Below are 25,762 nucleotides of genomic sequence, written 5' to 3'. Positions count from 1 at the left end.
CCTAATCCCTATCTTGGCTTTTTAAAAATGTTTTTAAAGTTAAAAGTAAGTCTTGCATCTTAATCCAGTTTCTCTTTTTGAACTGTGGAAATAATTTTCCAATGCCAGCTGTAAACCTTTCAGAATTCTGCTGTCCAGTACATTTCCAGTTCTTACAACTTGAAGACCTCTTTATAAACTCCCCTGGGTTAGACATTTCACAAACTAAAAAGCACTTCTGCTGATGAGACCAGTAACCCTTATCAAAATCGAGACTTAACTGTGGGTTCTTCTGAACTCAGAATTTAGACCTTCTGTTCTGAAGTCAAAACTAAACTAATTGCCTTAATGTTTTTACTCTCTAATATAAGCTGAACAGTATAAACATTTTACCCATTAATGCTACAGGAGCTCTGCCAGACATTTGACTGAAGTTGCATGAATTCCTAGAAGTAATGTACTTCAGTCACAAATGACTTTGCAAAACCTTCACAGGACTAATCAAAACTTGCTTGCCTCTATTATTATTAAAATGTCCAAATTCCAAAATGATAAATTGTGCACATTTAGCAAACTATGTCCCTGCTGTTATCCTTCCAGTTGGAAGAAGTCACAGGTTTAGGATAGCATAGGTGCGAGAACAGGGGCCTGGGTTAGTTGCTGCAGTGCGTTTTGTACATGTTACTCGCTGGTGCGACTGCATGTTGGTGGTAGAGCGCGTGTATCTTTAACTTAAAGGATGAATGATAAATTTAGTGGGCTTCAGCCGGCCCATGATGTTTGTAATTGAATACAGATTGTGGCTGAATGTAATTCTGCTACTGATGATAGCCTGCAGCACCTCACAGATGCCCAGTTTAGAGCTGCTTTGGCTGTTCAGTCTGTATCCAATTAGCATGATAGGAATTACACACAAGACAAGTAGCAAAGATTTGGTAGTGGTTTCCCACTTTGAATTATGCAGGTACAATTACTGTCCTCTTTAAACACTGCCTGCTGTTCGGACCCAATCCACCCTTCAGCATTATTTAAAAGACCAACTTCTTTTGAGGTGCTTTTAATTTCCTTTTGCTGGTATAAAGTTGTTGGCAGTACTGTGTTAATATTGTTTTGCAGGAATTTTGCTAATGTTTTGGATTTTCAAGGGTGTGGTATTGGATCTAACAGAGGAATCAAAGTTGGGTTTAGCCTGTCAGGAGACTGTCTATTTCACTTGGAAGAGTTATGGTTGGAGTCTCTCCTGGGTTACAGCTTGAGTTACACACATACAAACATACATGAAAATGTACAATTTGGGAACAAGAATAGGCTACTAGACCCGGCCAGTCTATGATTCAATAAGACCACAGCTATTCTAGATATTGCCTACTGTCAATAATCTTCCACTGCCTTCCTCATTGTGGCTGTTTCTACCTCTGCTTTTCAAATGTTCAAAGCCTCTGCTACAACTACCTTTTGAGGAAGAGAGCTTCAAATACTCGTGTCTCTGTCGCAAAAAAAAAATCCTTGTTCCTGTCTTAAATGTATGATCTATTATTTTTATTCAGTGACCCCCTAATTCTGGATTTTCTCACAGGAAGAAACATTCTCTCCATATCCACCCCACCAAGGCCCTCAGGATCGTATGTATTTCTTCTTAATCTTCTACATGTCGGCAGAGGCAAGCCTACCCTGTGCACTCCTTCCCCATTAGATAACCTGCCAATTTCAGGTATTAGTGTAATAAACCCTGGCTGAACTGCTTCCAATGCACTTCCTTCCTTAAATAAGAATACTGTCTACAATATTTCAGATGTGGTCTCATCAATTCCACATACAAATGAAACATAATCTCTCTATTGTTATATTCAACCCCCCAATCCAGAAATAGTAACATCCCATTAGCTTTCCTAATTACTTGCTGCAACAGCCCATTAATCTTCTGCAATTCCTACACTAGGACACTCAGATCGCTCTGCATCTCAGAATTCTCTCCTCATATGGATAATACACTTTCCTTCATTCTTCCTGCCATGATGGACAACTCCATACTTTCCCATGATATGCTCCTTTTGCCAGATCATTGTCCATTCCCTTAACCTTATTCATATTCCTTTTGTAGTTTCCTTCTGTTATCTTGAGACCTTACCTTTCTACCGTACCTTCAGTCCCTTCAGCCAAGATGTTTATATAAATTGGAGAAGGTTGTTTGGTGTGATTGGAAAATGGGGTCCTGACAATAGAGAGGGAGAGATGTGTTCAGACAAAAGAGGAGGCAGGGAGGAGGCCAGGGATATTCTGTTTGGTTGTAGACACCAAGTCTCTGGGTCCCCTGAGATATCATTCTGTCATCCCGTGTCCATCACAATGTTTGAACTTTGAACTCATTTGCGACATGTTATCACACCATCCGTTTGGACAAGATTCTGAAATAAAAATCACCAGCAATGAACTGTTCAATAAGAACTCCATCCAACAACGTCTACAGAAGGAAACACAAAACTGACTGGCTCACTCTTTGCATTTTCTTCGACTCTGTTTTCCTTTGGTCTTTCCTCTTAAACAGTGCAACCTTTATGGCTGCTGGTGGCAGGTGGAAAAGCTGGTGGTTTTCACTGGGGAAGAGTCCAGATGACATTGCGGGACAAGCTTGAGTAGCTCTGGGCCTAGGGGCACTGACTTTGTACTGCTCCACCTTTATCTTGGTGGTAGCAGTTTGGATGGTCTAGTTGACAGGCAGCAGCAAGGCCGTTGCCGGTGTGGTGCGGATAGTTGTACATACAATATTAGGAGAAAGTGAGGACTGCAATGCTGGAGAGTCAGAGTTGAAAAGTGTGGTGCTGGAAAAGCACAGCCAGTCAGGCAGCATCCGAGGAGCAGGAGAGTCAACATTTTGAGCATGAGCTCTTCATCAGGAATGAGGTGGGGTGGGGGCAAGGGGGCTGAGAGATCATTGGGAGGGGTGTGGAGCTGGGGGTAGGTAGCTGGGAATACTCTGTGAGAGAGAGAGACTCAGAGATCCTTGAAGAGGGACGAGGAGAACTTCTTCAAGGTACACATCCTTGGAAGAGGTTTCGCAGTAAGGTTATATTCAACTGGGAGAAAGTGACGACTGCAGATGCTGGAGGTCTGAGTCGAAGCGTGTGGTGTTGGAAAAAAATACAGCCAGTCATGCAGCATCCGAGGAGCAGGAGAATCGACGTTTTGAGCATAGACTCTCTACAAGGATCTCAGTGAGTCTATCTCTCTGACTGCACCCTCCAGGTCATCTTCTCTGCTTTGGAACATTCCCAGCTAACTTCTGACCCCCCAGCCCCACTCCCCTCCCATGTATCTCTCAGCCCCCTTATCCCCAATTCCTCCCCCCCCCCCACTCCCCGCTCATTCCTGATGAAGAGTGCATGCTCGAAACGTCAATTCCCCTGCTTCTCGGATGCTGCCTGACCTGCTGTGCTTTTCCAGCACCACACATTTTGACACACATACACTATTACCCTGAGAGAAGTCGGTATACACACTTGGAGCCCTGGGATGTTGCAAATTATTCCTAGTAAGTTGCTGTCAGACAGATTGCAGTAAGATCCTCCCTTTCAATGCTGGTGCCTGTAGCCATAGAGCCAGTAGTCTGGTTAGCATCAAGCATGGCTTTCCTTCGCTCACTATCCATTCCATTACTGAGAATATTGAGTGGTTTCTGTCTTTTCTGCAGAGGAGATTGAATCTTGATCACTGCTGGGTCCATAAGTGCAGTCGTGGCATTGGCCAATAATTGATAAGGATGGGCGTCAAGGACATGTGGCACTAAGTGGGATCCAGATACCTTCATGTTCCTTAACAGTGGTAACAGACTGTTTGGTGTATTGTATTCATTGCTCCTGATGCGGTCTCCTCTACAATGGGGAGACTGGACGCCTCCTCACAGAGCGCTTTAGGGAACATCTCTAGGACACCCGCACAAATTGACCACACCGCCCTGTGGCCCAACATTTCAACTCCCCCTCCCACTTTGCCAAGGACATGGAGGTCGTGGGCCTCCTTCACCGCCGCTCGCTCACCACCCGATGCATGGAGGTAGATCGCCTCATCTTCCGCCTTGGAACACTTCAACCCCAGGGCATCAATGTGGACTTCACCAGTTTCCTCATTTCCCCTTCCACTCACCGCAGTTCCAAACTTCCAGCTCAGCACTGTCCCCATGACTTGTCCTACCTGCCTATCTTCCTTTCCACCTATCCACTCCCCCCTCCTCTCTGACCTATCACCTTCATCCCACCCCCATTCACCCATTGTACTCTTTGCTACCTTCCCCCACCCTCCTCCCTGACCTATCACCTCTATTCCCACCCCCATTCACCTATTGTACTCTATGCTACTTTCTCCCCACCCCCACCCTCTTATTTATCTCTCCATCCCTCAGGCAATCTGCCTGTATTCCTGATGAAGGGCTCTTGCCCGAAACATCGATTTTCCTGCTCCTCGGATGCTGCCTGAACTGCTGTGCTCTTCCAGCACCACTCTAATCCAGAATCTGGTTTCCAGCATCTGCAGTCATTGTTTTTACCCTCCTGTTTGGCATGCTCATCAATGTAGCAAATATCTCACAGCCATGTCAGATCAAATGATGGTGCTTTCACATCCCAGATCTAGGATTACTCCCTCTTTCCTTTTTGAAGCTGCACTGAGTGGCCAGCTGGCAACTCTGGGCTACTTGAAAGCATAAATGCCAAAGTACAAGGCTAAGGGTTTTGGGGTGGAAAGCAAACATCTACAATCACGCCATCTGTAGTTTTCACTTCATATCAAAAACAAGATGGAGAATAAAGCAGGAATATACTGGCATTGTCATGGTTCTCAGCAACATAGCCAGCTTCCACATCTGATACCATGATGTGCAGGCTTGGTTGGTGCAGGTACACCTGTCCCCTTTTTGCTTCTAGCTTGGCTTCTTCATGCGATATGCCACCTTTTCCTGTGAGAGAAAGGACAGAACGTCAGTGAGTGTCTGCCAAAGCTGAATGGCTGAATGTATATAAAGGCAATGAAAGCTAAATGTAAGGCTGTTAACATTAGTACATATGAAAAGCTGATGTGGGATACCTGAATGTTAGGCCCGAGACTAGATAGCCAGCAATTGCCGATAGCGGGTGCTAGTTTGTGATGAATGAGAGCTTGCTAGAGAGATATATTCACTGATCTTAACCATCTGTCTCAGATCACTGAACTTCTTGTGATGTGGCACACAGGTCCAAGGCTAGCTTGCGGGATTTGTCCTGACTGCGACCTGTTCCCATTTCCTTCTCAGGTTTTGCCTTGAGGCCATGAATGTCAACAGTGCATTGAAAAGGCCCTTTGGCCCATTCAGTCTGTGTGGGTCAAAAACAAGAACTAATTATTCCAGTCTCATTTCCACCACTTGGCCCATAGCCTTGTATCTCTTGGCTTTATCATCTGACTGTCTGTGGAAACAGTTGTGTCTCCCGTCCTTTCCATGTCCTGGGCTGCAAGCTGAAATAACTGCGATGACGATGGAGAGCGAGGTGTGTTGCTGCCTGTTTAAACTGGACCTACACATGCTGATCACCAAGTCCGAAAAACGGACCTGAACACATTGTTACACAATCGCCGCCCTACATGAAGAACAGTAGCCAGTGGAAATTTACCACAATGTAAATGATGTTCATTGGAATAAGGAAAGCTATTCTTACACATAATGAGCACAATCCTTCATGGAAAATTAGAATGGAAAATTAAATATTAAACAGAAGCATCATTTCAGTAGAAGTGAGTTGTACGTCATCGTGGTGGAAGAAAACGTAGCACTCATTGACAGGCTTGTAAACGGAAGTGAATTATTTCCTTCTGTGTTCACACAGGTTTGGGATGACAATCTGGCAAAGTCTGCTGAATCGTGGGCTGCGACGTGTATCTGGGACCATGGACCATCATATTTACTGAGATTTCTGGGGCAAAATCTATCAGTTCGCTCTGGACGGTGAATATTTAGTTTTAAAATTATTCCCGTTGAAATGTAAATTGAATTTTTTTATGTATGCAGCTTTGTTTAACTGTCGGCGCTACCCTGAGCTGTGTAGATCAGGACAATGTCCTCTTTTTGTAGGGCATTGGTTGATTTCAATCTCAGAGGTAGAGGCCTCTTGGTTAGGCCTCTTGGACCAGAGAGTGGAGTTGGAACATCCTGGACCATAAAGCTCCAGGACTCATTTTTTAAGGCCCCAGTGAAGGCAGGAGGGATGCTGCATTTCACACTGGTGTGCCAGCTCCCTGGCTCTGTTCCACTTCCAGGGCATTTTCCAAGAAATGGGATGGAGTAGCAGCTGGGCTCCCTGCTCAGAAGCGATCAGGTGCCAATTCAGATGGTTACCGGCCAGCTAAGGCCTGTTCTTGGAGGCTGATTGGGGTTTTGTTTTTGTGGAGAATTCAGCTTCATTCAGGCAGCCTCCTGGCCGCAAGCTGGATTTGTCCTTGCTGGTGATCGCCTCCCATTTCTTCATGTCCTGTCCTGCCTGTCACAGCCCACCCTGAACAGGGGCTCCTTCTCCATGGTGTTACTAAGTACTTTATTTAAGTGGTAAAGGACTTGGAGAAAGGGTACCTCCATCATGGACTATCCTTTACTTACCTTCTTGTTCTACTCCTGCTTCCAAGCTGAGGGACTTCTACTGCTCTTCCAGCTTCAAGACCCTAAGCCCCTGTGTCAGATCAAGTGATGGTGCTTCCACATCCCAGGTCTAGTGTTACTCCCTCTTTCCCTCCTGAGGCTGGACTCAGTGGCCAGCCAGCAACCCAGGGTTGCTTGAAAGCATCAGTGCAGAAGTACAAGGCTAAGGTGACAGAAGGGTTTTGGGGTGGAAAGCATGAGACAGTCCTCTGATGATTCATTAGATGTGAAGCTGGAAGAGCACAGAAGGCCAGACAGCATCTGAGAAGCAGGAAAGTCAACCTTTCTGGGTAAAAATGCAAAGGTTATTTGGGATGGTGATAGATGGATGCAGCGACCATCCACAATAACCCCCTACTGTATCCATCTATCACCATTTCACCTACCCTTGCCCCAGCACCTACCCCCCTCCCTCCATTTACCTCTGGGCTCTCCTCCCCCTCCTCAGTCCTGGCGAAGAGTTTCGGCCTGAGACATTGACATTCCTTCTCCTCGGATGCTGTCTGACCTGCTATGCTCTTCCAGCTTCACACCTACTGACTCTGGCCTCTAGCATCTGTAGTCCTTACTGTCTCCCAGCCTCGAACGATGCATTATCCAGTTTAGGTTAAAGCCAAGATGAGTGGCTGTATCCCACACAGAATGAATTATTGACCCCTATGTGACCCTGAGAGAGTGTTCAAGGAAAGGTCTACCCCTGATCTTTACCCAATGTCAGCCACTCATGAGTTGGAGTGCATAAATTGCCCAGAGTCAGGGTGCATTAGTCAGGGATAAGTGTAGGGGAATGGGTCTGGGTGGGTTACTCTTTGGAGGGTTGGTGTGGACTTGTTGAGCCGAATGGCCTGTTCCCATACTGTAGGGAATCTAATATAATCTAATATATAAACATGTGGTAACTGGCTCAGACTTGACTGTGCATTTTGTTTTATTCATTTGTGGGATGTGGTTGTCACTGGCTGGGCCTGAGTCTAGTTGCCCTTGAGAAGGTGGTTGTTTGCTGCCTTCTTGAACCGCTGCAGTCCATTTTCCCTAGGGAAATCCACAATAGCCTGAGGGAGGGAATTCCAGAATTTTGGCCCAATGACAGTGAAGGACCAGCGATATATTTCCAAGGCAGTATGGTGAGTGGCTCAGCAGGGAACTCGCAGCTTATTACGACTAAGCAGCTTTCTAACACTCAGTGACTTGGACCTCACATTAAGTGATAGTTGCCGGAGTACCAGCGGACAATAAGGCTGCTGTCATATCACAGAGAGAGAGAGAGAGAGAGACAGACAGACAGACAGACAGACAGCTGGCATTGGTTAGGAGGTAGTCGATGATCATGAAACTGAATGCCAGCATGAATTAGTGCCAACATTTCATGTGCCAACAGAATAGGAACAAGGTTAAAAATTATAGCTCATGTATTTATAGAGTCACAGTCATGGAGATATACAATAAGGAAACCGACCCTTCGGTTCAACCTTTCCATGCTGACCAGATATCCTATCCCAATCTAGTCCCCCTGCCAGCACCTGGCCCATATCCCTCCAAACCCTTCCTATTCATACACTCATCCAGATGCCTTTTAAATGTTGGAATTGTACCAGTCTCCACCACTTCCTCTGGCAGCTCATTCCATACATGCACCACCCTCTGCGTGAAAAAGTTGCACCTTAAGTCTCTTTTATATCTTTCCCCTCTCACCCTAAACCTATGCCCACCCAAGGGAAAAGACCTTGTCTATTTACTCTATCCATGACCCTCACAATTTTATAAACCTCTACAAGGTCACCCCTCAGCCTCCAATGCTCTAGGGAAAACAGCCCCAGCTAACCAAGAAGGTTCACATCGCATGTAGATTAGATTACTTACAGTGTGGAAACAGGCCCTTTGGCCCAACAAGTCCACACTGACCCATCAAAGCACAACCCACCCAGACCCATTCCCCTACATTTACCCCTTCACCTAACACCACTTGCAATTTAGCATGGCCAATTTACCTAACCTGCACATTTTTGGACTGTGGGAGGAAACTGGAGCACCCAGAGGAAACCCACACAGACACAAGGAGAATGTGCAAACTCCACACAGGCAGTCGCCTGAGGCGGGAATTGAACCCAGGTCTCTGGCGCTGTGAAGCAGCAGTGCTAGCCACTGTGCCACCATGCCACCATGTAACCGCAGCATGCTAGTGTTATGCTCCCTTAGGCGACGACCTAGTGGTATTGTTGCTGGACTGTTAATCCTGAGACCCAGATAATGTTTTGGGGACCCAGGTTTGAATCCTACCATAGCAGATGGTGGAATTTGAATTCAATACAAAAAACCTGGAATTAAGGTTCTAATGATGACCATGAATACATTACCAATTGTTGGGAAAACCCATCAGGTTCACTTATATCCTTTAGGGAAGGAAACTGCCACCCTGACCTGGCCTGGCTGACATGTGACTCCAGATGGGTATTAAATACTGACCCAGCCAGCGATGCCCTCATCCCATGAATGGAGAAAGAATGAAAACTAAAATAAACTAGGCCACCTTCATCTCTGATTTATATAAAGGGAGCAAAACAAATGGGATTTGGGTTTAGATTTGTGTGTACTGTTGTAGTTGCACCATACAAACATGTCCAAAAGAAACACTTGTCAGTATTTATGTGTAATCTGTCTCTTATGGTTGCATTGGCCGAAAGAAAGTCATTACTGAAATTGCAGCTCATGCCTCTCTAATCAGCTAGACTTGAAAGCAGTCCTTTGCTGGGTCATTGGAGGTCAAATATATTCAATACGCAAACACTGTAAAAGCCAAGACCTCAGCTTGACTTGTAATAATCAATTACCTAATTGATAATTGATGTTCCAACTGGCCACCAAAAATTTATATTTAGGGTATCCTAACTGGACAAAATGTGATGAATAAAGATTACCGTAAATCCTATATTGGGAAATCCGGAAATCCTTTGGGTACTGGACTACAGATAGTTGGAAAGCTGAAACCCCACGGCAGCATTGAGTGAACACTATATTATCAGAGATACAAGATTTAAAGTTGAAATGTTACACAAGGGCCCTTTCTGTCTCAATGGTTTGGGTGAATGGAGATGTCTGGAGAACACGTGAAAAAGAGCAGGATGTTACTTTGGATTTTTCGATCTGTTAACCAAAGCTATTCAAAACAAATGTAACTGCTCATTCGTCTCTGTTGTATAGGACTTCACAGGAGTTTATGCTGGATGAAATGCACAAACAGATGAAATAAGATACTGTATCAGTGGAAATATTTATTTAGTTTACAGCTTTGTTAACTTTGTAGCATATATCTAACACACTTCTTACTTGGTATAGCTATCGAAATATTCTCCAACTGGTAAAACCTTGGTACGATGAAGTGAAGAGCTATAGTTTTCCTTACCCTCGTGACTGCAATCCCAGGTGTCCCCTGAAATGTTATGGACCAGTGTGCACACACTATACACAGGTACAAATGCTTAATATATTTCTACTGACTTACTTTTAATACAAAGTTCCATTCAACCATATTGTGCAAGAACTGAACAAAATGCTTGTCATTCCTTAGATGGTTTGGGCAACGTCCAATCGAATAGGCTGTGCAATCCATACCTGCCACAATATGCATGTCTGGGGGTCAACCTGGCGACGTGCGATATACCTCGTTTGCAACTATTCTCCAAAGTAGGTGCACAGATTTGTTTTTAATAATTGCAATACTTAGTCACTTGACCTGTAACGCAAACCTGTAGACACATAGGTCTTTATCATTTGTTGGCACAGTGGCTTAGTGGTTAGCACTGCTGCCTCACAGCACCAGGGACCAAGTTCAATTCCACCCTCAGGGCGACCATCTGTGTAGAGTTTGCATGTTCTCCCCGTGACTGTGTGAGTTTCCTCTGGATGCACCAGTTACTTCCCACAGTCCAACGATGTGCAGATTAGGTGGATTGGCCGTGCTAAATTGACCAAAGTGTCTGGGGATGTGTAGGGTAGGTGGACTATCCATGGGAAGTGCTGGGCTCCAGGGATAGGGTGGGGCCTGGGTCTGTGGGATGCTGTTTGGAGGGTCGGTGTGGACCCAATGGGTCGAATGGTCTGTTTCCACACTGTATAGATTCTATGATTTGGATTATACCAGCTATAAAGCTACCCAACTTCCACTCCATTGGAGGGTGTTTCATTGGAATAAAAACTAGCAAGGCTTTTAACTGCAGCAGGGAAGTTGACTCTGTCAGATTACCCCCATGTAGTGAAAGACCATTACCATTTTGTATTAATTCTTCTTGCCCTGATCAAAATTTGCTTGTTTGCTGGGTCAAATGTTGCTGGTGTGGTACAGTTACTGTGAAGGGTATGATACAAAACGTTAGCATTCATCATTTAGCCTTCCATCGCCAGTTACAGAGACATTGTAGACAGCTGCATCTCCTTTCATTTGGCTTGTCATGGAAAGGTTTCTAAATATAAAAGCATAAAGCCCTTGTAGGGAATGGGAACTTTAAGCTCAAGGACAGGCAGTTTTGGGTTGGAAGAGAGGACAAAGTGTTAACAATCTGAATCCTGGCCTCAGTTTATCTTCATGCTCACTACTTACAACATTAATGAGCTACCTGACAAAGGAGCAGTGCTCCTTAAGCTTGTCCTTCCAAATAAACCTGTTGGACTCTAACCTGGTGTTGTGTGATTTTTTGACGTTAATGGAGACAGCCCTGGGGGGACAGATGATCAACTATGGAAGGTGGCTTGACACTATATTATAATTGTGCTGTGTGTTAAGAGTGTATAGGAAAACCCAATATTTGTGGTAGCCAGCAGTGCACCCACCAGTGACCCAGGATCAGTGAGGGATCCAGGCTGCAAGTGAGTGAGGGCAGATGGGCATTGATGGGATGAGGGTCATAGGTGTACTGGGATACAGTGGGTGGATGGAGTCAGCAGCAAGGGAAAGGGCCATGACTTTCAGCAGTCCCGGACCCCACCTTCCCAAAGCCAGGGCCTTAGTCAGGTAGTGGGTACCTGACAATGAAGGACTCTCTGGGAGATGCGCCTTTCACCCAATGTTGGCTGAATATCACATTGGCAGGCTGAGCTCCTTAGGCAGACATCAGCTGCCCACGGGAGGGCCTTAACTGACAGTGGAGTGTGGCTTCCTATCCCAAATGTAATTGGTGCTGAGGTGGGAAGATGACAGTGTCCATTTGGCACCCCCATGTCCAATTAAAGACCACTCTGCCTCCAAAAGCTGTAGCTGGAATTCCCAAGAAGTGCTCGTGGTTTCCTGAAGTGTATTTCTAATTGACAAAACCTCACCCAGAAGTAAACAATCATTGAGTCATAGAGTCATAGAGATATACAGCATGAAATAGACCCTTTGGTCCAATTCGTCCATGCTGACCAGATACCCCAATCCAACCTAGTCCCACCTGCCAGCAGATGGCCCATATCGCCTGGCCCATTGGGCGGCACGGTGGTTAGCACTGCTGCCTCACAATGCCAGAGACCTAGGTTCAATTCCCACCTCGGGCAATTGTCTGTGTAGAGTTTGCACATTCTCCCCGTGCCTGCATGGGTTTCCTCTGCTTTCCTCCCGCAAACCAAAGATGTGCAGGTTAGGTGAATTGACCAGGCTAAATTGCCCGTAGTGTTAGGTGAAGGGGTAAATCTAAGGGAATGGGTCTAGGTGGGTTGCTCTTTGGAGGGTCGGTGTGGACTTGCTGGGCCGAAGGGCCTGTTTCCACACTGTAAGTCATATAATCTAATCATATCCCTCCAAACCCTTCCTATTCATCTCCCCATCCAGTTGCAACTGTACCATCCTCCACCACATCCTCTGGCAGCTCATTCCATACACATGCCACCCTCTGCTTGAAAGATTTGCCCCTTAGGTCGCTTTTACATCTTTGCCCCCTCACCCTAACCCTATGTCCTCTAGTTCTGCTTGAGATTCTCAGGGAAAATCTTTTTAACTTCAGTGTCAGTGTATCTTCACCTCCTCATAACTTGCTTTCATGTTTTCTTTAGGGGAAATTGGATTGGGGAAGCGCCGTACAAAGTCGGAGTGCCATGCTCAGCCTGTCCGCCCAGTTATGGAGGAGCCTGTAGCAACAATCAGTGTTTCCCACGAGTAACCTCAAACTACCTGTACTGGTTCAAATGATGGGTTAGGTTTACAGAATACGCTCGCAGCACCACACTAGGATTCCTCCTCAGAGTTACTAGTCAGCTGAAGGAACTTGGCAGAACATATTTTAATTAATATACCCATCAATATCACTGAAAGTTTTGTCTTAATGGTATCATTTTACAAAACACTTATTATTATCATTGTACTGCTTTTAACTTCCACCAAGTTAGCTCTTATAGAAATGCAAAATTTATTATATCAACACAAGGCACTGTATTTATGGAGAAAAAAAAGAACAGCATGATACTGCAAAATGTTGCTTTATTTACAGGTGAGATTAGAAAGCAGTTTGCTACAAGTTTTGTGCATGGATATGGTTTAATGTTCCTGAGTTGGAAAACCTGTTTGTTGATTATCCTAATGGGTATGTATAGGTTCGCACCTTGGTTACTGTTGAAACTTGAGGGTCAGTTAGATAAGCTAAAGAATGTGCTTGTAGAAAGCAGTATTTACAACAATTAATAATTTCATCATCTCTGCCCTGAATAACTGAGGCAGTCTAGCTAGTAAAACTTCTCATGGTGCTAAGAAGTTTATTTTAAAAACCTGCTATTTCAGAGGGCGCACAATTCTGTGTCAGGCATTACTTAAAAGTACTTATCTAAGGTATTAAAATATGGAAAAAAAAATGATGAAGGTGCTTCAGATCACTCTGATCAATATTTTGATCATTTACCTATTTTCCTGTAACAATGGGAATTTATAAACTGTAGCTTTTGGCAGCTCAAACACATCAACACATCAGTAGGTTCAGGTAGCACATGAGCTGGCCTCTTGTGCCAATAAACAATCTATTACATTTCTGCAACGAAGGATTATTCTCATTGACATCTGACATTGTATCCAACTGCAAAGATTGTTACTTTTCTGCTTTGAGCTCCCAAGTCATTATTTTAGCAGGATCTTAATTGCTTTGCTTAATTGATAATGCTTCCCCAATTTTGACTTCATGCCTTTTCCCGACAACAGGTTTTGAAGTAATGAAGTGTTGAGTTCTCCAGTTTCAAATAACCTCCCTCCCCATTCCCCGACTCCCTTCCCAGTCCCTCCCTCTCCCTTCCACTCCTCTCAGCCATCAACAGGATTCATTCCTCCCATTGACCAATCAATCAGGCCGTACCCTCTACTTGCCTTCACCTATCCCCACCCTGTCCCCACCTCCCCCTTTATCTGCAGCTTTCCCCACATCCACCCCCAGTCCTGAAGAAGGGTTCCACCTGACTTCTCCACCTCCTGATGCAGCCTGGCTTGCTGTGTTCTCCAGCCTCCTGCCTGTCGACTTTGAAACAATGAAAGTATTTGTCTAGCATCTTTAACTTTTCCCAAGGCACTTTTGTCTTAAAATCCCAGTCATGATTGATACATTCAGCTAAATTGATCAAAGGCAATGACTGCTTGAGCAGGTTAATTACACAGTTATGCATGTATGCAGTTCACAACCACCAACTCAAGGGCACCTCAATGGGTGGACAATAGATGCCCAGACAGTGGCACCCACATCCTATGAGTAAATAAGAAAAATGTTTGATGCCTAATGCATTTACTGGGAGCTTTGACTTGTTTCCATGTGTTCCCTCAGTGCAATTCACTCCAAATCAGCAAATCCAACCCACTGTGGAACCTTAAGCAACCTATGCTCAGTGGAAATTGAGTTTCTGCAGACTTTTGTGTTGGTTTGAAAAAATTCTGCCAGTATCCAGCCTTTACTGCAAAACTGACCAAGACCACCTTCAGATTGAATTTATTACCATTGTCACTTTCCATTAACTGTGACCATTACTGGATGTTCAAAAAGGCAGAAGGAGCAAACTTATTTTAGATGCATTTTTAAGAAGGGCAAATAGAGTCTTTGAGCTGTCCAGCGTGGAAACAGGTCCTTTGGTCCAACTTGTTAATGCTGGTCAGATATCCTAACTTAATCTAGTCCCATTTGTCAGCACATGGCCCATCTCCTTCGAATGCTTCCTATTCGTGTACCCACCCAGATGTCTTTTAAATTGTACCAGCCTCCATCACATCCTCTGGCAGCTCATTTCATGCACACACCATCCTCTGCGTGAAAAAGTTGCCCCTTAGCTTCCATATTTTAAAAGCTTATTGTCCCCCTCATTAATAAAGAAACACCTATGGGCCAGCATAACCCAACAAATGGTTCTGTCATTGTTGGGTTTTTGTGCAAAAAACTTCTTCAGTTCTGTAAAGTCAGCTCAATATAGGTTTTAGACCAGACATTGATTGAAATACTATTTCTTTTTAATGAGCCTATTTTCAGATGTATTAATAAAATCAGTGAACTACATTTGTGATTAATTGGCACCAGAAGGAGATATCAATTAATGTGTGGAATGGTTCTCCATTGAAAACTAATGTTTTCAGGGGACAAGGAAATCCTAGCAGATAAAACTGATGAAGAGAAAAATCAAACATCGCATGGTAATAGAAATGACGTTTTTCTACATTTTCTTTCATTGTCATAAATCAAGTGCTCATTTGGCAGCGATAATTTGCTTTTGATGTATACAGTGAAAGAGGGTGCAGAGACTAAGCCAATACAGTGAAGATAACACTGAATGAGGAACATCAGTATGAAACAGACATTATACAGTTGTGACCATTGCACTGAGAATTTATAACAGAAACATTCAATAACAAAATGCAACAGCAAACATTTGATTTTGATGGACATGATATCAAGCATTTCCCTGTCTGATGAATGAAGAAAATAGCCATAGCTTCAGGTATTCATTCACATAGGGCCATTTCATAGTTACAGATTGAGACATATTGGAATCTATTGAAATTAACTTTTTAAGCATTTGCGAGTACAAATTAGTACCTTGCATCATTACGTAGAATAACTAGGGTAGTATGGTGGCTCAGTGGTTAGCATTGCTACCTCACAGCACCATGTCCCAGGTTCAAATCCAGCCTCGGGCGGCTGTCTGTGTGGAGTTTGCACATTTTCCCCGTGTCTGCGTGGGTTTGCTCTGGTTTCCTCCCACAATCCAAAGATGTGCAGGTCGGGTGAATTGGCCATGCTAAATTGTCCATAGTGTTAGGTGCATTAGTCAGAGGGAAATGGGTCTGGGTGGGTTACTCTTCGCAGGGTCGCTGTGGACTGGTTGGGCCGAAGGGCCTGTTTCCACACTGTAGGGAATCTAATCTAGAAGGGGGAGGGGTGTAAGTACCTGCGCAAACACCATTGAAGAGTAATTATTTTATCAGTTTTATGTTTTAAGGTTACGCATGGTAAAAAAATAAATTATTTTGTGAAACATTAAAACCATTTAAGGACAGTGGAAGGAAATGCATGTGTTTACTTGAAAGAACCTTCATCTCTTTGATGTGGCTACTTCACACCTCAGATTTTGCTTTTGGTTGGTGCGGTTGGAGGTATTTTCGTTGGCAGTTGCAGACTGAACACTTATTGTTTACAGTTTAATTCATTAAACATAGCAAATACCAGAGTGGGATTTACAGCAACGGGGGCTTTAAGCTTTCAGTCAGACCACTATCTGAGGCAGTTAGAATGGAACAGCAGACTTAAGGCTCCCGCCCACATTCCGCTAGATCCAAGGGGTAACTGCCTAAAGCTAAAAGTTTATTTTGTTAAAATGCAGATTGGGTTCTCATGATGTAATATTAACCCAAGACTGGTAGCAGAGACAGACCTGATGACCGCAGGAGCTCGGCCAGCAATGGACCAATACTGTAAGCTTTTCAAACATTTTCATTCCGTATTTGTGTGGATTGTGAGAAGTAGTTTTACTCATCCAGATTGCATAAGTACCCTTGGGTCTCCTTTAATCTGTGTTCCTTATCCCCAGGATCATTTCTGGTTCCTGGGTCTTCATTTGAAGCTGCTTTGTTTTCACATTTAAATGGATATCTCGTTGGAAAATGTATCAAAGTAAAATTCAGTTTTTTGAATGCAAAAAGTATAAACAGACACAAAATAGTCAGCATTTTGAGCTACACAAAACTTAAATTATCTTTTCAATTACATTATATGATATGTGAGCCCTTAATACATTTGTCAACAATTCCTTTCCCACATTTTATCTATTCTAGACAAGTTAACTTTACTATTAAAGTAGGAAAATAATGTCAGTGTTGAATATTACGGGTGCATCAGCGTCATTGCAACTTTTTTATAATAGACAAAAAATTTTCAAGGTATGGGCCTGACAGCCAGTCAGATACCTCCTTTTACATTCTCATCAAAGTTAAAATTATCCCTGTATCGGTTATCCCAAAAGTAATAATCATAAATGAACTAACAAAGCTGAGTCCGATCCAAAACAAAGTGAACTATTTGGAAAACTGATATACATTCTTAAACAGTAAAATATATATTTGTTAATCCTGTTTCATTTTGCATTGCATTGAAACTGATTTATTGTATTTGTATTTAAAATACTTTTGAACGGTTTGTATTTAAACTGCAACATCATATATAAATCAGCCATCTTGAAATCCACATACTGATATTGATGGAAACGCTGACTGTTTGTATGTTAAAATCTTGTATGTCAATTGTTCTCAATAGGTGGTAATAAAGAAAAGTTTATGAAAAACAACTCTTAGATTTCTGTGCCTTCCGTAGCCTAAAAAGTTTCATTTATTTTTAACGTATAACTAACTGATCAGAGTTGATGGAAGTTATGAGTAAATCTTGCATGACTTTCCTAACTACAAACTGGGGCAACCTTGGGATACATTTTAAATTTTAATGGCAATCAGTAAACTGTTGGTAGCAGAACAAATACCATTAGGTTCTCCTTTCTAATGCCTTCAACAGACTGTTGGGCATTCGATCTGCTATCTTCAGTTTACAGAAGACAAAGTTTATAGCTCTCCGCTGCCTGGTTTTGCTACATCTCTCTCCTGTTTACTGTGCCTTTCATGCTTCTTTCTCTTTTCTGTTTTATTTTCTCTCTTCTGCTTTCCTCCTCCTCTACTTCTGACCTCACTTCTACTCTGCATGTTCCTATGAGTAACAAACAAGTAACAAGAGTAGGCCATTTGGTCATTCAAGCCAGCTCTGCTAATCAATGTGATCGTGGTTGATCTGATTTTAACCTTGAGTCTACATTCCTGTACATCCCTGATAACCCTTCATCCCCTCAGTTATCAAGAATCTATCTACCTCTGCCTTAAAAATATTTAGTGATTCTGCACCCACTGGCTTTTGAGGAAGGAATTCCAAAGACTCTCAACCTTTTGAGAGAAAACAAAGTTTCCTCACCTCTGTCTTAAATAGGTAACCCCTTATTTTTAAACTATGCACCTTGCTCTAAGTTCTCCATAAGAGGAAACATTCTTTCCACATTGATCTTATATGCTTGAATTAAGTCATATCTGAGTCTTCAAAGCTTCAGAGGATAGAGGCCCAGTCTTTCCTCACAAGGCAATCGGCTGATGCCAGGTATTAGTCCAGTAAATCTTCTCTGAACTGCTTCCAACACATTAACATCCTTCTGTAAGTATCGGTACTGTACACGTATTCCAGATGCAGACTCACCGGTGCATGAATGAACATAGCACAGGAACAGGCCCTTCTGCCCATCATATCTGCACTGACCATTATGTCATTCTAAACTAATCCTATTTGCTTGTTCAAATTCTGTCTCCCTCCACTCCCTGCCCGTTCATGTGTCAGTCAAAATGCCTCTTAAATGTTATTGTCACATCTGCTAATACCACCTCCCCAGACACTGAGCACCCTCTGTGTATAAAACCTCCCTTGCAGATCTCCTTTACACTTTCCCCCTCTCACCTTCACCACCCCCCACCCCCGCCCCAGAATTTGTCCTTTCCACCGTGGGAAAAAGCTGCTGACTCTGCATCCTGTCCATGCCTCTCTTCATTTTATTTGCTGCTATCAGGTCACCCCTCAGCTTCTGATGCTCTAGCAAAAACCGATCAGGTTTGTCCAACCTCACCTTATAGCTAATTTACTCCAATCCAGGCAACATCTGGGTAAGTCTCTTTTGTACCCTCTCCAAAGACTCTACACCCTTCAGATAGGAGAAAGTGAGGACTACAGACGCTGGAAATCAGAATCAAAAAGTGTGGTGCTGGTCAGGCAGCATCCGAGGAGCAGGAGAGTTGATGATCCAAGCATAAGCTCTTCATGGGGAATGGATCAGGTGCTGCCTTAACGGCTGTGCCTTTCCAGCACCACACTTTTTGACATCCTTCAGATAGTGTGGCAACCAGAACTGCAATCAATGGAATGGTACTACAACAGAAATTGAAAAGAAGATGCTGCCAACAATTCATTGGAAGTCAACCATTTCTGATTTTCTCTATTCTGTGAGCCGTACGCCCACTGGAAACATGTCTGGGTCTCATGACCAAAAGTGATTGGGGTCAAGCGATACATTTTTGATTTGCACACTGTTTTCATTTCAACTTGTACTACAACTCGTTGGACAATCTATAGACGGAGCAGGTCATGGCCTAAGTAATTTGAATAGCCTGCTAGGAAGGCTTGAGAGATATTTTGTTAGTATCAAATTCTAGTTTCGCTATTCAGATGATTTTGACGTGCTGAACAAGGCAGGACTTATTGACTTAATGGTAAGTCCTAGGGAGTGTTGCTGAACAAAGGGACAGTGAAGTGCAGGTTTATAGCTCCTTGAAGGTGGAGTCACATGTAGGCAGGGTACTGAAGAAGGCATTTAGTACACTTGCCTTTCTTGGTCAGTGCGTTGAGTATAGGAATTGAGTGATCATATTGTGGCTGTACAGGAGATCGGTTAGGCCATTTTTGGAATACTGCTTTCAATTCTGGTCTTCTTGCCATAGGAAAGACGCTATTTAAATTTGAAAGGGTTCAGAAAGGACTAACAAGGACGTTGCCAGGGTTGGAGAGTTTGAGCTATAGGAAGAGCTGTAATGGCTGGGCCTGTTTTCCCTGGCGCATCAGAGGCTGAAGGGTGACCTTGTAGAGGTTTATAAAATTTTGAGGGGCATGGATAGGGTGGATAGACAAGGTCTTTTTCCAAGGGTAGGGAAGTCCAGAACTGGAGGGCATATGTTTAAGATGAGACAGGCAAGATTTAAAAGGGACCTGAGGGGCAACATTTTCACGCATAGGGTGGTGTGTGCATGGAACAAACTGCCAGGGGAAGTGGTGGAGGCTGGTAAAATTATGATATGTTTAAAAGGCATCAGGATGTCTATATGAATAGGAAGGGTTGAGAGGGATATAGGCCAAATACCCACAAATTGAACAAGATTAATTTAGGGTGTGTGATTGGCATGGATGAGTTGGAACTAAGGATTTGTTTCCAGGTTGCACAACTCTGTGACTCAACGATTCTAAGTGAATGTTTAAGATGACACAGGCAAGATTTAAAAGGGACCTAAGGGGCAACGCTTTCACACAGAGAGTAATGTGTGCATGGAATGATTTTCCAGAGGAAGTGGTGGAGGCTGGTACAATTGCAACATTTAAAAGGCATTTGGATGGGTATATGAATAGGAAGGGTTTGGAGGGATAATGCCGGGTGCTTTCAGGTGGGACTAGATTGGGTTGGGATATCAGGTCGGCATGGACAGGTTGGACCGAAGGGTCTGTTTCCATGCTGTACATCTTTATGACTCTATCTATGACTCTATGACTCAAAGGACTTCTAGCAAAGACCGTTTACCTCAGGGAACCTTCTGGCAATTAGAGTTTTTGTTTCTTTTATTCAGTCATGGTATGTGAGTCTTGCTGGGTCAACATTTATTAACCATCACTAAGGGCACTTGAGAAAGTGTGGTGAACATCCTTGTTGAAACACTGCAGTTACACCCACAGTGCTGTTAGGAATAGAGTTGCAGGATATCGACAGTGAAAAAAAATAGAAATACAGTTCCAAGTCAGGATGGTGTGTGTGGTATGCTTGGGAATTTGCAAGTGGTGGTGTTCAATCCTGCAGATTGTTGTTGAGTGAGTGATAGCACTGACAACAAGTCCTTCCAGCTGATGACCAAGAGGAGACTGATGGGACTGTAATTGATTGGGCTAGTTTTGTCCAGCTTTTTGTCAACATGATATACGTGTGCAATTGTCCACATTGTCCACATTGTCCACATTGTCAGGTAGATGCTGGTGTAGTAGCTATACCAGAACAGCTTGGCTAGTGACACAGCTAACTCTGGAGCTCAAGTTTCCAGTACTACTGCTGAAATGTTGTCAGGGCCAATGGCCTTTGCAGTATCCAGTGTCTTCAACCATTTTATTTTATTCAGTGGTGGGACATGACCATCACTGGCTGGCCAGCATTTACTGCCTCTCCCTGGTTTCCCTTGATGAGGTGATGATGAGTTGCCTTCTTGAACTGCTGCAGTCCGTGTGCTGTGGCTGACTCAAAGTGCCCTTCAGGAGGGAGTTCCAGGATTTTGATCCTGTGATAGTGAAGGAAAAGCAATGTATCTCCAAGTCAAGATAGTGAGTGGGTTAAAGGGGAACTTGCAGGTGGTGGTGTTCCCATGTAGCTGCTACCCTTGTTCTTCTAGATGGAAGTGGTCATGGGTTTAGAAGGTGCTATCTGAGGATCTTTGGCAAATTCCTGCAGTGCATCTTGTGGATAGTACACACTGCTGCCAGTAAGCGTTGGTGATGGAGGGAGGGGATGTTTGTGGATGTGGTGCTGGTCAAGCTACTTTGTCCTGGATGGTGTCAAGTTTCTTGAGTATTGTTGGAGCTGCACCCATCCAGACAAGCAGGGAGTATTCCATCACACTCATGACTTGTGCCTTGTAGATGGTGGACATACTCTGGGAGGTCACAAGATGAGTTATTACTGCAGTATTCCTAACCTCTGATCTGCTCTTGTAGCCACTGTGTTTACGTGGTGTTGAGTTTCTGAGCAATGGTAACCCAATTAAGTTGATATTAGAGGATCCAGTGATAGTAACATCATTAAATGTCACCATCTGGGGGTTAGATTGTCTCTTACTGCAATTACAATGTCTCACCTATATTGAAATAATAGACTTTGTTCAACCTTTTCTGTCTCAACGTTAGCTGCCACTAACCTCTGATCTTCTCCATGGCAAAATGACGTCCCACCTATGTCCTTCACTAACCTATTGTCTGACCCCCTGTAAACTACAGATCTTGAGTCAGCTTGTCAATGCAGGCACATTCACACTCCTGTCACATGCCTGTAAACCTCAGCAAAAACACACAATAAATTTAAAAGCAGGAAATTCCAGGCTCAAATTGCTTCAGAACATTGAAACAATTAGTACCCAGTAAACTGAAGTTGAATGCAAGAGGTATTTGGATAATGTCACTCTCAACATGGTCTGTTGGAACAAACAGATGAAGTCAATTTACTCAGAAGATCATTGCACAAATTAGCATTAATACACCATACGCAGCAAAACTCAAATTCAGAGTTATAGTTGAAACCCAACTAGATTAATAGACTTAGTGTCTTCTCTGTTGGGTGTGAATGTTTTCAGTCAAATGTTTTTGAGAATTGTCAATCCCGTTCCCATTAGAAAGGGATCAACAGGTCAAAGTGGTCCATAAGGTGAGACTAGTTGCTCTTAAATTACAATTAGAGCCCATGTGATGACTAGTATTTAAAACTGAAAACAATTCACAAAGGTAAACGGTCTCATTCTGCAGTTAAGGATGAACTAAGGCAAAACAGTGGAAGGTTGATGGAACGTTTATGTTTCCATTATCTCAAAGGAATGTGCAGGCATTTAAAAGATTCAGAAGGGTAATCATTTCTTCACATTAGGAAATGTGGCAGCCCAGATTTGGACAGAGAAAATGCATGGTCAGCAAAGAAATAATGACAGATAATCTGTCTTTGTAACTTTGGATGGAATCTCCTGGGCTTGTCCAAAAATCATTTAGATTGGGAGATTAGGGATCTTATGTGAGTGGGAGACAATATTTCAGCTTCCTGACATTTAAATTAAACGTTTTGGTGTTAAGTTCTTTGAACGTTCCGAGAGAGTTAGCCTTCCTGACCATGGTGATTGGAAATCTTTTTTAGCATGCTCGGAATACTAATTAACACCCCAGCCTGCTGGAATTACAGTCGTTCGCACAATCCTATTAGGCAAAAATGGCAAAAGTGTGTTCATAAACCCCACTGTAAATGGGCCGTATATCGGGTTGTGCAGACATTGTCCTTTAAGCTCTGAAGTGCACAAATAGAGTCATAGTGATGTACAGCATGGAAACAGACCCTTCGGTCCAACTCGTCCATGCTGACCCAAAGTAGTCCCACCTGCCAGCACCCAACCCAAATCCCTCCAAACCCTTCCTATTCATATACCCATCCAAATGCCTCTTAAATGTTGCAATTGTACCAGCCTCCACCACATCCTCTGGCAGTTCATTCCATACACGTACCACCGTCTGCGTGAAAAAGTTGCCCCTTAGGTCTCTTTTATATCTTTCCCCTCTCACCCTAAACCTATGCCCTCTAGTTCTAGACTCCCCCGCCCAGGAAAAAGACTTTGTCAATTTATCCTATCCATGCCCCTCAAAATTTTGTAAACCTCTATAAGGTCACCCCTCAGCCTCTGACGCTCCAGGGAAAACAGCCCCAGCCTGTTCAGCCTCTCCCTATAGCTCAAATCCTCCAATCCTGGCAACATCCTTATAAATCTTTTCTGAGCCCTTTCAAGTTTCACAACAAATTTCCAATAGGAAGGAGATCAGAATTGCATGCAATATTCCAACAGTGGCCTAACCAATGTCCTGTACAGCCGCAACATGACCTCCCAACTTCTGTACTCAATACTCTGACCAATAAAGGAAAGCATACCAAATGCCTTCTTCACTATCCTATCTACCTGCGACTCCACTTTCAAGGAGCTATGAACCTGCACTCCAAGGTCACTTTGTTCAGCAACACTCCCCAGGACCTTACCATTAATTGTATAAGTCCTGCTAAGATTTGCTTTCCTAAAATGCAGCACTTCATATTTACCTGAATTAAACTCCATCTGCCACTTCTCAGCCCATTGGCCCATCTGGTCCAGATCCTGTTGTAATCTGAGGTAACCTTCTTCGCTGTCCACTACACATCCAATGTTGTTGTCATCTGCAAACTTACTAACTGTACCTCTTATGCTCACATCCAAATCATTTATGTAAATGACAAAAAGTAGAGGACCCTACACCGATCCTGGTGGCACTCCACTGGTCATAGGCCTCCAGTCTGAAAATAAAGCATCCACCACCATCCTCTGTCTTCTAGCTTTGAGCCAGTTCTGTATCCAAATGGCTGGTTCTCCCTTTATTCTGTGAGATCTAACCTTGCTCACCAGTGTCCCATGGGGAACCTTGTCGAACACCTTACTGAAGATCACATCTTCTGCTCTGCCTTCATCAATCCTCTTTGTTACTTCTTCAAAAAGCTCAATCAACTTTGTAAAATGTGATTCCCCATGCGCAAAGCCTTGTTGACTATCCCTAATCAGTCCTTGCCTTTCCAAATACATGTATATCCTGTCTCTCAGGATTCCCTCCAACAATTTGCCCACCACTGAAGTCAGGCTCACCAGTCTATAGTTCCCTGGCTTGTCCTCACTACCCTCCTTAAAGAGTGGCACCAACCTCCAGTCGTCTGTGACTATCGATGATACAAATATCTCAGCAAGAGGCCCAGCAATCACTTCTCTAGCTTCCCACAGAGTTCTAGGGTACACCTGATCAGGTCCTGGGGATTTATTCACCTTTATGCATTTCAAGACCTCCAGCACTTCCTCCTCTGTAATATAGACATTTTGTAAGATGTCACCATCTGTTTCACTACATTCTACATCTTCCATTCCTCTTCCACAGTAAGATTGATCTCTTTCCTCACTATCGCCCTGGGTCCCACACCCCCACCTTACTAGTTTAAATTCTCCTGAGCAGCTCGAGAAAATCTCCCTGCCAGTATATTAATCCCCTTTCAATTTAGGTGCAATCTGTCCTTCTTGTACAGGTCACTTCTACCCCAAAAGAGATTCCAATGATCCAAAAATGTGAATCCTTCTCCCGTACACCAGCTCCTCAGCCATGCATTCATCTGCTCTGTCCTCCTATTCCTGCCCTCACTAGCTCGTAGCACAGGGAGTATTCCCGATATTACTACTCTCGAAGACCTCCTTTTTAAATTCCTGCCCAACTCTCTGTAATCTCCCTTCAGAATCTCAACCTTTTCCCTTCGTATGTCATTGGTTCCAATATGGACAATGACCTCTTGCTGGTCCGTCTCCCCCTTGAGAACATTCTGCACCCTCTCTGAAATATCCTTGATCCTGGCACCAGGGAAGTAACGCACCATTCTGCTTTTCACTGCTGGCCAGAGAAACGTCTGTTTGTACCTCGGACTAGAGAATCCCCTAACACAATTTATCTCTTGGAAGCTGACGTACCCCTCGTTGCATTAGAGCCAGTATCAATACCAGAAACTTGGCTGTTTGTACTATGTTCCCCTGAGAATCCATCACTCCCTATATTTTCCAAAACAGCATACTTGTTTGAAATGAGTATAGCCACAGAAGACCCCTGCACTAGCTGCCTATCTCTCTTACCTTTCAAACCCATCTTTATGACTGTATCTGAGACTTTCTCCCCTTCCTATAACTGCCATCCATCACATACTGTTGCTGTTGCACATTCCTCATTGCTTCGAATTGTCTCTCCAACCAAGCCATTCGATCTGATCAGGTTCACAACCTACAGAGTTACTAATCCGCAGTAACTCTCTTTAAACTCCCACATCTGAAAAGAAGCACATATCACTCCACTAAAGGCCATTTTTGCTCCTTCACAATCTACTGACCCAGAAAATAACACTGTCTTATTCCTCTACAAACACTGTCGCAGTTTAAATTAATAGTTGTGGCTTATATTTTAAGTTTAATCAAGAGACATATCTCCAAAAACATATAATCAAGAAAGAACCCACTCTACTCAC

At 43.5% G+C, this 25,762-nt stretch overlaps 1 protein-coding gene across 1 annotated transcript in view; it reads left to right on the top strand.

Moving 5' to 3' along the window:
• Window positions 1-17,401, top strand: part of pi15b (peptidase inhibitor 15b) — a 39,755-nt gene extending 22,354 nt beyond the window's left edge. Inside the window, exons 3-6 of the mRNA XM_072571380.1 lie at window positions 5,832-5,950; window positions 9,971-10,103; window positions 10,203-10,318; window positions 12,659-17,401. Of these exons, the coding sequence (XP_072427481.1) occupies window positions 5,832-5,950; window positions 9,971-10,103; window positions 10,203-10,318; window positions 12,659-12,794 (504 nt within the window). The 3' untranslated portion in view covers window positions 12,795-17,401. The remainder of the gene's footprint in view (window positions 1-5,831; window positions 5,951-9,970; window positions 10,104-10,202; window positions 10,319-12,658) is intronic.
• The last annotated feature ends 8,361 nt before the right edge of the window (window positions 17,402-25,762 follow it).

This window comes from Chiloscyllium punctatum, chromosome 5 (genome assembly GCF_047496795.1).
Source record: "Chiloscyllium punctatum isolate Juve2018m chromosome 5, sChiPun1.3, whole genome shotgun sequence".
Taxonomy (NCBI): Eukaryota; Metazoa; Chordata; class Chondrichthyes; order Orectolobiformes; family Hemiscylliidae; genus Chiloscyllium; species Chiloscyllium punctatum.
Note: the sequence above shows the minus strand (reverse complement) of the source record. Positions and strands in the feature narration are given on the sequence as shown.